The sequence below is a fragment of the Canis lupus genome, chromosome 1 (genome assembly GCF_048164855.1).
Source record: "Canis lupus baileyi chromosome 1, mCanLup2.hap1, whole genome shotgun sequence".
Lineage (NCBI taxonomy): Eukaryota > Metazoa > Chordata > Mammalia > Carnivora > Canidae > Canis > Canis lupus.
The window spans coordinates 55,333,929-55,346,767 of NC_132838.1; the positions used below are offsets into that span (position 1 = coordinate 55,333,929).

The window sequence follows — 12,839 nt, forward strand, 5'->3', positions numbered from 1 at the left end:
CTCCCTGCAAGGAGCCTCATGTGGGACTCGATCTTGGGAATCCGGGATCACGCCCTGAGCCAAAGGCAGACGCTCAACCACTGAGCCACCCAGGTGTCCCTCAAGATACAATTGTCAAAGTCATCAATTTTCAACCCAAACTAGACCAAAGGGCCTAGGTTTTTTGTTTTGTTTTGTTTTATTTTTCCTGTTTTTGGCTGGTGTCTTTTTCTTTTTCTTTTTCTTTTTTTTTTTTTTTTGACAGAGTGGAATATTTTCTCAGTGCAAGAAACACAGAGTGTGGGCTACCTGCGAAGGAAGGGGGTCATCTCCTGTAGGCAACATTTCGAACAATGTCTTCTGAGCTTAGGAAAATCATGATGGAAGGAATTGCTCCTTTTATACCACTGCCTGCTGGACAGGTTCCGTGTGTCCCCACGTATTTGGTGTAGGGCAGGTGCAGTACCACGAGCTGCAGACACGTTCAGGTCTGGTCATGATGACGCCACAGGCTGGACCTGGTGTCTCCAGGGTCCCGAGGTCAGTTCAGTGGGGAAGCAGTGGTGTTAGAGCATCTCTGGCTCTCTTGTGGAGAGAATGCACGGTGGACGCTTTTTACATAAGTTAGGTTATGCTTTTAGCCGGAAGCTTTAGCTTTCATCCACATTTTACCAACCAGAAAACTCAAGAAACTGGTATTTGGGATTTCCAGATCAAATACCAAATCTAGCAACAATTACAGGGGCTAAAGGTAATATGTAGAGATCGGATTCTAGATAATCTTAGATAATTCTTACTATTTACTTTTCTCGATGGTTGAGAGTAAAAGTACCGGCCTTCTGCTTAAGTTTGCCCAGATGTTACCAGTTTATGCCTCTATTCCTTTCTTTGATTTAATTTTTGGTGACTGTAGCTTCCTCCTCTCCCCCCTCCTCTCCCCTCCTCCCTCAAACACTGTGCCCATACCCCAGTTGTATTTTCCAAAACCCTGGGCACCCAAAGCTTTTATTTGAGGGTATTCTGTATACAAAAGTGCTAAAGTTGGTCAGTACTTACATGTTGAATAAAACTGAAAATATTTATGATTTGCAAAATAAGTTTTGAATGGGTGACCTCATATCAAAGCAAAGCCAACTGTGTAGTGTTAGGGCTCGTGAGATGGTGCAGGGGGAGAGGCTGGCCAGCTCAGCCATGCCAGCTGGGGGCAGGGCAGTGGTGCATGGTGCCCGCCCACCGCACAGCCCACGTGCACACACAGTCTTACCTTCACGGCATACTCTGCCTCAGTAGCTTTGTGCACACAGCGCTTGCACACGGAGTAGGAGCCCACCCCGATGTCCTCTTTGATCTCATAGCCATCAGTGAAGTGGATGTTGTTTCCATGTAGCTGCTGCAGAGAGAGACCCAGGGCAGAGATTGCTGGCAGCGCTCTCTAAGGCAAAGACACAACCACAGGCACACAGGGGCAGCCAGGGAGGTTCCAGATGGTCACTCGAGGTCACTGAGGCCAGGGGTTAATGGAATCATGAAGGTCATGCTGCTGGTCAGCAATGATTCCAGATCTAAATCCCCACTGCCCTCATCTCTCCAGTATGAGCTTAACTTTTTAGACCACAATACTCAGTGTCAGCTGACTGGCCACATTTCCCCCCAAGGATCCAAGAGGATGTGAATCCAGAGCCAGGAGCACAGAAGCCCCTGTGGATAACGGGTGTGTGGTTCTGACACTCGAGGCCAGAGTGGTGTCTGGGTGTCAACATCTAATGGGAACTCACACCCCGGGGTGTCGCAGTCACAGCCCACGTCTGCCCATATGCACAAGCCTCCCCTCTCTGTACTGAGCACAGACAAAAAGCCACTAATATCAGTATACACCATCACAGCAAGTGTCCCCATTGGAAATTGTCAGTTCCCAGAGGGCCCTGGAGAGAGAAATAGGGAAATCTAACGCTCTCTAATTTTCCCTGACATTGTCCTTAAATAAAACATAATCACAATTTCTTTTTAGAATTCTCTAAAAGAGAATTAGAGTATCTGGTTACTTAAAATGTGGAAAACTCCTTCTAAAAAATTTCCTCCTGGGATCCCTGGGTGGCGCAGCGGTTTGGCGCCTGCCTTTGGCCCAGGGCGCGATCCTGGAAACCCGGGATCGAATCCCACGTCGGGCTCCCGGTGCATGGAGCCTGCTTCTCCCTCTGCCTGTGTCTCTGCCTCTCTCTCTCTCTCTGTGTGACTATCATAAAAAAAAATAAATAAAAAAAAAAAAAAAAAAAAAAGGTCTGCAGGGTGGAGAAAAACCTTGCTTTCCTTAAAAAAATAAAAAAAAAATAAAAATAAAAAATATCCTCCGAATTGATCCCCCAAATAGCACATTTCACAACAGGGAAGTGGCACCCGCAAACCGAACCACTCTCCTAGGGTGCCAGTCCTATCCATACCGTGACCCCTGCAGGGCTCCAGCCACAGGCCGACCCCGGGGACATTCTGATCAGAACTCTTCTCCCTTTGTTAGGATGACTGTGGCGCAGGGGTGAGAGCCACAGCTCAGATCACCTTGGGACTCGGTAACACCCAGGAGGCTGGGAAGAGTTGGTGGCAGAAAGTACACGTGGCACCAGCACCCCGGCACCCAGGCTGACTCTCAGTCCACGTGCGACACGGGTGCAAGCATCTCTCCACCCACACCTGCTGGAGGCGGGGGCAGCCGTGCAGGACGGGGTTACCTGCACGATGGGATGGACCGTGGCTTTGTGCAGATCTTGTTGCGAGGGCTCCTGGACCAGACTTGAGGCCACAAAACTGAATCCTCTAAACAGATGATGTGCATTGGCGCTGGGGGGGACACCGGGTGAGTCTGCAGGTAACAACGAGAGCATTCAACCTTCCAGGAGGGGCCTACTATTTTGTATTCTCCAATCTCTTTTGCTTAATTTATGACACCATACAGCTTGGGTTGTGCTAGGGAGTAACTGAAGTGCTAAGGACACAGAGAAATCATTCTCTCCACATTTATGCATTAATAAGAGGTAGAATTTTCTAAGCATATGAGCTCAGCGCATGGTCGTGTTAAAGGGTAGCTATAGCAAGGTGATTCTGAAAGAGTGGCTAATCCACATCCTGTAGGTTAGATTTCTGGATGCGGAGTAGGAACATCTTGTGGTAGGCTTATGGTCTTTTTTTTTTTTAAACTTAAGCCAACAGGAAAGCTAGTTTGGTCACGCACAAACCAGCTGCCTACTGGATTGCACGGATTGGTGAGAGATGCCAGACCAAGATGTAAAAACCCCTCAAACATACTAGTCAGAAACTAGTCATGAGATCATCAAAGTTTTAAATTTTCTTTTATCCAGCTCATGTGCCTGTATTTATTTATTTATTTATTTATTTATTTATTTATTTATTTATTTTTGCATTTTCAATACTGTACCCAAAACCAGCATCCCCTGGATGATTCTAAAGCACGCTAAGTTCTACTTATGCCGTCTATGGTTCAGGCACACCAGCCACGCCAACCAAACGTTAGGGGTGATGACTTCCACAAGGACCCATCTGAACTTGCGCTGATTGCCCTGAGCCTGCCCGCCAGCTCTGCGGGTCCCTGCAGGGAGAGGCAGCCTTGGCGATAGAAGGTGATAGAAGGTACGGCTGTGTACTTCGTGCCCCACCGCCAGTTCAGAGACAAAGCTTGTTTGATCTGCAAATTCTCCACTTACTAACAAAAGTGCATCAGTGCAAGGTAAACGAGCTGTTCTTCCCCCAAAGCAACACACTCTTCAGCAGCTGTAAATGAGCCTCTTGAGCTATATGCTCTGCCTTTACCATTTGCAGGGCTCTGGCTAATTCTCTGGGATGAGCTCAAAGTCTTAAATCTAAAGCCCTAAGCGCCCTGGGGGTTGAAGATCATTCAACGTGGATGTATCGGTTGTGCTCTGTAGAGACCTCCAGGGCAGCAGGTGGTAGCATGGGGGCTTTCAGGAGCAGAAAGACCTCAAAGCTGCAATTCTGTGCAAGTGAAAGGCAGAGAGTGGGAAGCAAGCCGGGGAGCCGGAGCCCCGGGTCTGGAGCAGCTTGGCGCCCGCCGCGCTTCCGTCTCTGCTGTCTGGAGGCACATGGTTTTCAGATTCTAAAAACTACTCTGTGCTGCAGCCTTCTGGGTTTTAATGAAGCTTCTCCAGTCTAGCATGGTGGGAATTTATTTCCCAGCGCCAACCGCCTAACTTAAAGGGAATAAAGTGGATTCTCTGTTCCAAGTTTCTCCACATAGTATATTGTATTTGACCATCTCTGTTTCACGATTATCCATAAAAATCATAGAAAGTTTCAGATTCAAAAGTTAAGAAGAATCCCCATAGAAAAGGGATTTCTTCCTTTTTTTTCTTTTCCACGTAACACCATTATGTAACAGATACGTCACTGTGTGGACTGGATCATGTTCCCCCAAAATTTATAGTTTGAAGCCCTAACCTTCCATGTGACTGTCTTTGGAGATGGGGTCTTTCGGGAAGTAATTAAGGTGAAATGAGGTCATGAGATCTGCTCCAAGAGCACTGGTGTCCTTATAAGAAGAGAGAGCGAGCAGGGATCTCTCTTTTCCTCCTCGTGGGCAGAATGAAGCCGGGTGAGGACACACAGAAGGTGGCCGTCTGCAAGCCACGAAGAAAACTCTCACCAGGAATCAAAATAAATGTCTGTTGATCGAAGTGGCCATCAGGGCAGCCTGGGCAGACCAAGACAATCAACATACCTCAAAAAAATTAATATTAACTCATTAATGTCACAAAATGAGAACTTCTAGAGGGACGGATGAGCTCTGACTCTTCAAGTCAAGAGTGACTGTTGATCTTCATGAAAGCTAAGTATACGTGTCGTGTGCTGTGGGGACGTCCAGTAGCTGACACAACTTTTCTGACAGGTGTGTGGGGTTTGCATGAATAAGATCTACGGTTCACACAGCTATGGGCTTTGCCTTCCTCCTCCCACAGAACCCTCTTGATACATGAGAGATTTTCATTGTCTTGAGGTTCTCTTCTGTGCCTGCCTGAAAGAAGCGGTCCCTGGATTGGCAGCTCAGAACGAGAGGCAGCAGGTGAGGGGGACTCTACGGAACTCCTAGATAATTTCCAAACCAGATGCTGCTGGGGTGGCAGCAAGGGTGGAGAGATGACTGAGAACTGGTTCTATCACTTAAACCTCCATGGTGGACCAGAAAACAAGAAAGTCAAACAGAACCAGTTTTCTCCAAGGAAGCTTTCCTGAACCTGAGATCTGCTGGCTCCTAAGTCACTCTCCCTAACTGACCCAGGAGGAGGACCCACAACTGGCCAGCACCCCGGGTCTGCATGCACTCACGCGGGCACACACCTGTGGGCGTCCGTGCTGTGAACTCGGGGTCAAAGTGGAAGGTGTCCTCGGGCCTGCCCACTGCTGGCTTGAACGGCGGCTTGATCTCCTTCCTGTACAGCTTCTGCAGGGAAAGCAGGACGGGACAGTGAGGAGCTACGGACACCTCGAAACATGCCATAGAGCAGCAGACCCTGATGTTGGGGAGGGGAAGACATGCTTCGAATACTCCGCCCCGGTTTTCACCTGCTGCCAGCCCCTCTGCACACTCTGACGTATACGTGAATACGTGTGGAATCCAGTAAGTCACGTGTTGATATTATGTAGAATATATGATATAATTACATCCTATAAGGGCCACAATTGAAGGTATGAGGGTCTGGACACATGCTAAGTAATCTCCATTTAGGGCAACATGAGGTTTTAAGCCTTTTTGGGGGGGCACAATTTTTCTTTTTGAATTTTTCTCTTCAAGTCCAATCTGGCTGGACAGTAATGTCTTAGCCCACCCCAGGTAACAGCAGGGAGGGGCCCCTGCTGCTTGGCACCCTCCCCCGCCCTGGCCACTGCGGGGCCAGCACGTGGGGAACGCTGGGAAAGCCCCCTGCTAGAATCGAACCAGGTCCCTCCGGTGCACACGCATCCCAGAGTCTGTGACCGGGGACCACAGTACTTTCCTCGGGCACCCCAGATTTGGGGGTCCAGACCCCTCTGCTCAAGTGGGCAGAGTTGTGCTTTTGCGTTCCTTTACATGCATTTGTGTGTCTTGATGGGCTGCTGAGAATGCCTGAATCCTGAGGAGGATCGGCCCTTCTCCGGAATGGCCACATCTGGCCCTGACCCTGAGTCACGGAGCCAGAAAATCCACGCCCCTCACTGCTTCACTCTGACACTGGCTTCCTTGAAAATGTGGTCTAAACCTGATTGCGTTGTCTTCAGTGCTCTCAGGCAAATCAACAATTCGTTCTTTTGGGGAGATTCAACTATGGGAACAATGCAGTTTGGAATCAGGCCTGGGTAAAGCTGCCGATGGGGAAGAAGCAAGCCGGGGGAGGAGGGGAAAGTGGGACCGGCCTGGGAGGTGAGCCCTGGGATGGAGAGGCATTGGGGGGCCTCAAGGCAGCTGCTCCTAGCTGAGGCTGAGGGGGCGTCTGCGGGGCGGGCTTCAGAACGTCGCAGTCCTTGTCAGTCGGCGTGCCCTGGGAGCGGAGTCACGGCACTGGCCGGCGTGCTGAGAACCTGGCAGGTCGGCACACCCAGGGCCTGGACACCAGGAGGGGAGTCTGGCTGCAACCATGTAGCATGAGTTTTCCCAGTTTTGCCCAGGCCCTTTCTTGACTCTTCTATGTCTGTAGGTCTGCAACCAGGGACCCTCGTGGCTCAGAAAACAAACGCAGCGACCTCCGTCCAGATCTGCTCTAAATCTCTCCATGACACAGAAAAGCAGATTTTATCACCTTGACTTTACAGGTGAGGGAACCCAGGCAAAGGCAGGTTGGGTGAGTGGTGTAAGGTCAGGAGCGAGTGAGGGTCAGCAGGAAGAGGACCTGCTTTTCCCCTTACAGCACCACTCACGGGGCAGGAGGGCGCAGTGCCCCATCCCTGCCCAGAGCACACCCTTCCAGAAGCCACGGCAGCCACAGAAACTGCCAGGTGCGGCTGATAGAACAACCACTGTGTCTGGGATCAGGGAGGCGGGGGGCAGAGGCCGGCATGGCTGGTGACCACCAGGTGCCCCCGGTTTGCGAGAGGCAGGAGCTGGGGCACAGGGCAGAGCAGAGCTCGGGTTGTGCACCTGGGAGCCGTGGGAGGAAAACGAATGCGTTGACTCCGCCCTGGATTATCTGGTCATTTCCTGCCCTGGGTGAATAGATTTCATTAGGAATTGATTTACTTCCTAAGCTCTTTCCAGAAATAGAAAGATGCTACTTTCCGCGGTGACGCACTCTGGGGTGGGAATAAACTTCCATGATGTGTGCACTTGTCAGAGGAAATCTAATAAGGCCAAGCGAAGTGTGCTTCCTTATTAAAATGTTAGCGGTTACTGAGACCGATGGCCGAGGCGCAGCCCTGCGGGGCTCAGACCCTTTCTGCTCACAACAGGGATTCTCCGGCGGTATTTGAGCTGGGTTATTAAATCAATACCTGTCCTGCTCAAGGAAAACTCACATCCTCTCCCTGGTCAGGCATGTGTTCTCTTGCAGGTGGGCGACAGGTTAGGGAGGAAGCTAGTGGGGAGGGGAGGGAGCCGGAGGGAGAGGAGAAGGGGAATCCCAACTAAGCCAGGCTCCTGCTTTAGGAACAGGGGGGTTTATTTACAGGCACACAGAACTGGCTGTCACTTAACCCAAATGAGCAGTGAGAGGCGAGCCGTTTGCATGTGGGGCTGGAGGTCATACATTTCAGCTGCTCTTCTCCCTGCAGCTCCACTGACACAGGGACCCCTGGAAGCAGGAGGCTGAGACCTGCTCCCAGTCTCAAACCTGCAGATAAAACATCCCCAGAACCCAGGGCTTTTCAACAGAAGCAGTTTTGCTCTACAATGGAACACCAAGCAGCACCTGGAGGCGTCTGCGGTCAGGACCGTGTGCATGTGCGGGCCCCCAGGGGGTAGATTCCAGGCTGCTGGGGACACCCTGCAGGCTCGTTTCCGTCCGACCACCAACAGTATAACCACACCAGCTCCAATGAGAAGCAGGGCTGCGTCGTCAAGGCCACTGGCACTTTTTCAAACCCCCTTCCCCTCCCTGCAGAAACCTGCACAGCTCTGCTGCTTGTCCTGCCATCCCTCCACGCCCCTGCCATGGGGGGAGGATACCAAGGCTTTGAGAATCCAAGTGGACCATGAAAGCACAGGCGCCTCCTCAGACCACACTGACTCTCAGGCCACGTGCTTTACCCCAGTCTTTCGCCTGCCTCACCCCCAATAGCCACACAGAGGCCCAGGCCTGAAGGCTGACCTTGTGGGGAGACAAGGCTCCCATTTTCCAAGTCTTTATACGTAAGGGAAAGGAATTCATCAGAATGGCATCTGTCACCTAGCAGTGGTGCTGCTGTGCACATCGTTTAGGTGGAGAGGACTGCCTCCCTTTAGCTCCAGTATTTAGCAATAACTCAGGGAGCAGAGGATGTGGTACCTCCTGGCTTCCCCCACCCCAGGACCCCTGGGCTGGCCTGCCTGGTTCAGATTCCCAATTCCTCCCTCCTAATGCACACCCAGCCCAGTGTGTGCCCCCAAAACTGGTCACAGAACCCAGCCATTGCTCAGCAGCACAATTATAGCATGTATGTCTAGTTTTCCTTAGGCCTTCGAACCTCCTCTGTAAGCCTGTGCTTCATTAAGGAAATCCTAACTGACCAGAAGGGAGAGCGTGGGAGAGAGAGCCCACCGAGGGCTCGCTGGTGGGCGGGCTCCCTCGAGGGCCCCTCAGCCCCCGGAACACTCATCCCTGTTCTCGGTCCACCTGTGAGCATAGCCTGTGCAAGGGCAGCCCCAGAACACCACCGTTCCTCCCGGTCCCCGAGGAGGCTGTGGTTTCATCCTGGTTCTGAGCAGGTAGCAAAGGGCTGTGTAAGGTACCCAGGTGCCCTCTGTGCTCTGGATGGCTCCTGATGCAGTCTTAAAGGTCAGTCAATTTCTTCCTATAACTGGGTAAACTTTGGGCTAATGTGTGCTAATATGTGTTACTATTACACATGCTTTTCTTTCCCTGTGTTCAAACCTAGGAGTGGGTTTGGGGTTTCAGGGCAAAGATACTCGTGCTTCTCATTTTGGAATGTAAGCGGCAGTACACAGGGTTAAATCGAGAGCGATTGGCAGCCACGTTCTGTGTAGGTCTTGAGCTTGACGAGATGCATTATAATTCTGACCTAGATTCCCCTCTCTGAGCCTCTGGAACAGTCCATCCCACACTGACAGAAAGGGAATGGGGGTCTTATGATCAAATTCACCGGGCATCGCTTTAAATCACCTCGGCCGTCCCGGGATCTTAGGATGACACAACAAGTCGCAGCCACATGGGAATGGATTCGCACGTCATGCCAGGAGGCTCTGGGCAGGTGCACCAGGGCTATTTATACCTAAACGACCTTCCGGTGACGAAGGGGAGAACCGGGGGGCACAGTGAGAGTGGTGACAGGGTAATGTGATAGGAAGCTGCTTCTAGCCTGGGGTCACAGACCTAACATCTGCTTTCTGCAGGCAGCTCTGGCTCCAGGCATCTCAAAATTAACATTCTCCAATTAGGAAAGGGCACACAGCAAGCTATAGATTATTCCTGAAATAGCAACACAGAAATAATGTGGAATTGATGCTAGCCTGGCAGGGGTAACAGGGAGAAATCAAATGGCTCCAGGTTCCCCCACCCCGCCCCTGGGGGATCTGATGGGTCTGTGGTCCACGCAGCAGGACTCTGTCTACACAGCTTACCCCTCGCTGAAAGCAGTTCCAGCCAAAGTATCTGTATTTATAAAACTGCTGAACTGAGAGGCGGTTATTCATTGAACAAAGAGTCCTGTCGGGCTCCTTGAAAGGAGAAGCTCTTCTGGTGTATTTAACATGGGAATAAACTGATAGAAATCTTTCTAGCAGGCAGTGGGAGGAGCCCCCTCACCCTCTGACACAGGCCCCGAGATGCTGGCCAGTAGCCAACTGCTCCTGGGAACCGAACCCCTAAACTCCCCTCTGCACAGTCTTGTGGGCGAGAAGACTTCTGTCTGCAACTTCTGGTCACATGTCCGGCAAGGTGGGGACTTTGGGTCACGCTGCCAGTTAGCCCACGGGCCCTGGGCTCTCTTCTTCCTGCCCCGTGCCTTGGTTTCTCACGGGAGACCCTCCCACCGCAGAGTGACCACTGCTGGTACCCTTGGAAGGGTCACAAATGCAAACAGAGCGACACCAGCACAAGCTGCCAGCATTCATAAAAGTAGTCGCGATATCGGGTTCTGAACAGGTACGGTGAGGGCCCCAGGCTCGGCCAGGAAACCAGAGGCTGGTCAGCAGGTGTCGGAGGGCAGTGGGGTGCCAGGCCACGCTGCGTGTCTTCCTCGGGGCCTGTGGTGTGGAACTTCCGTGCAGCTATGGGCAGTTTGCGTGGTGTAGGTGCAGGACTTGGGGGCTGTCATGTTTCATTTGTCTCGTGAGACAGAGCAGCTTTCATGAAGTCTGCTCCGCAGCAGACGTTCACCTGTTCGGCTTTGCAGACAGGTGAACAGTAGAGCAGGACGGTCTGGGGCAGTGGCCTCACCTGCACCGTGGGTGGACTTCTTCCGCTCCTGCAGGTCACCTGAAAATTGCTGCTGGCAGTTTCAGGTCACAGAGAGAAGCAGAAAGTGGAATAAATACCCTTGCACTTTCCAGGGCGGATCCTGAGGCAGGCCCTGGGTTCAGGCAGGTCAGGGAAGTGGCTCTGCGTTGTCCTCACGAGCCTCTGCCGGGCAGAGGGAATGCCTCCTGGTAGTCAGAGTTTTTGCAGACGCTGCTCTGCTGTGGTTTGCTTATCTAAGCTGCCGAAACAGAACGGGCACGTCTGGACACAGAGTTAGTAACATTACTCCCCAGATGCCTCGCATGTTCGTGTCTGCTTTCTCAGACTGCCACTTGCCAGGTGGGCGACGGGGAGCCACGCTGGACACCAAGACTCACGGCTTGGGGGTGGGGAGGGAGGGTGGCGATGGGGGCCCCGGGAGGCCCCTGGCAGCTGCGAGAAGGCTGTGGTCCCCAGGAGGGCTTGGCTAGTTGCATCTCCCCCCAGATGTCCTGGCCTGCCCGCGTTCTCTGCGGCGGTCCTCTCTCCGACGGGACGCCTCCACGGTACACCTCTTCTGTGGCTGGACCGTGCAGCCGTCGGATGATGAGCAGCTTGGGGACAGCTGTGTCTTTCCATTGCTATAGTGCGGACACCCTGCTCGCTCACCTGGACACGGCCAAGCGCCAAGTATCATTTATGAAATACATGAATTTGCACAAAAGTGGTGACTCAGAGCTCCTCTCCCTTAACCACTGACTGGCTGCTTTCATTCAGGGCCTGGGATGGAGTGCGATCCTTCCATCTCTCTGTCCCTCCCTCGTCAGCCTCGGGCAAATATGGAAGTGACAGCACATATGCTTGGTCCCCATGAATCCGAAGGGCCTCTCTCAGAAGCAAAATGAAACAAAATGCTAAAAGCAACAAGAGAAACTTCCCGTCCTCTGTTTTAGTCCCAATCACTTTGAAATAAAGCAGAATGCCACATTCTTGGTGCAGAAATCCCATGACCACGTTTGCCCTGCAGGGACCTGGCCCCATGTGTGGAGACAAGATGAGCCGTGCACACCGAGGCCGGTATCGTGGCTGGACTCTCACCGGGCACGGCTCCTAACACTGCAGAAAGAAGCCGGCCTCTGCTCAGAGCTCACGCGGACCTGGGCTTTCTGGGATGCACACGAGCTCAACCTGCAGAGCACACTCAAGGTCATCATCGTGCTATGAAAGTTCGAGGCGTTTCATAAAGTTGTCTTGGCTCCCCTGTGCATGGCCACTCCTTCAGGGGTGCCCTGTCTTGGCTGAGAGAAGCATCTGTCTGCAGCACTTGCCAGCAGCTCCTCTTGTTCCAGGTGGCTGTGTCGAGAGGTCCCCGGAGCCGTGTGGCCGGGCCTCCCACCCTCTCAGCTGCAGCCCTCAGATCTCCCACACCACGCGGCCAGCTCCCCTACTCTGCCCCAGCGATCCAGTTCTCCTGTTTTCTCGTCGGTGTAGGCAGGGGCTGTGGTGTTCCTGCCCCGAGAGCCTTTCCCGCCTGCTCCCCTGCTCCCTCGCTCACCCACTATTCATCGAGTGCCTCCTCTGCCCCAGCCTGTCTCAGAGGCAACATTGGCAGTGACTCCTGAGCTTTTGGGGCTTCCATCCCGGGGGCAGGGGATGGGGACTGAGAACACCATGAAGCGGGGACATGATGCACTGGAAGGTGATGAGGAGCCAGGGATGGAGGAAGGTCAGGGGGCCAGGGCACTGGGTGAGGAGCAGTGGTATTAGAAGGGTGGCTCGGGTGGGACAGGCTTTTCAGAGATCTCAGGAGTGCTTAGGGACATGTGGGCCGATGTGCTCGGCAGAAGAGGCCTGAGAGGCTGGCGTGGAGGGCACAGCTCCGGTTCCCTGCCTCCTCCCCTCCGTGGTGCTCTTCACAGCGCAGCCTTCTCTCCATGACTCAGTGCATGTCCTCCCCTTCCTGCCTCTCTCTCTGGACCCCGTGGCAAAGCCTAGGGTGTCACGGCCAGCTCTGTCCCCACATCCTGGAGGTGCCTGAAACGTGGTCAACAGCGTGGCCAAGTCTGTGCAACAGTGCATAATAAGAGAAGGGGGTATGCAGCTCTGCTCTGGTGCCTGTGCCCGGAAGGGACAACATCTGGCAGAGGGGACTGTGCCCCAGCTTGTGGGGCTCCTGCCCTTGGTGTGGCGCTGGCCTCTGGGGCTAGCACACAGCCTGAGGCCTCATCACCACACACGAACAGCAGAGCTTCTGTGCTGGGTGGGACTCGTGAA

At 52.9% G+C, this 12,839-nt stretch overlaps 1 protein-coding gene across 7 annotated transcripts in view; it reads right to left on the bottom strand.

Moving 5' to 3' along the window:
- The window catches only part of RPS6KA2 (ribosomal protein S6 kinase A2), a 345,946-nt gene that overhangs the window by 27,452 nt on the left and 305,655 nt on the right, over nt 1–12,839 (bottom strand). For all 7 annotated transcript variants that reach the window (XM_072830504.1, XM_072830506.1, XM_072830518.1 and 4 more), the window contains 3 exons: nt 5,341–5,443; nt 2,703–2,833; nt 1,244–1,369 (listed from right to left, as the gene is read on the bottom strand). In XM_072830504.1, the coding sequence (XP_072686605.1) occupies nt 1,244–1,369; nt 2,703–2,833; nt 5,341–5,443 (360 nt within the window). The remainder of the gene's footprint in view (nt 1–1,243; nt 1,370–2,702; nt 2,834–5,340; nt 5,444–12,839) is intronic.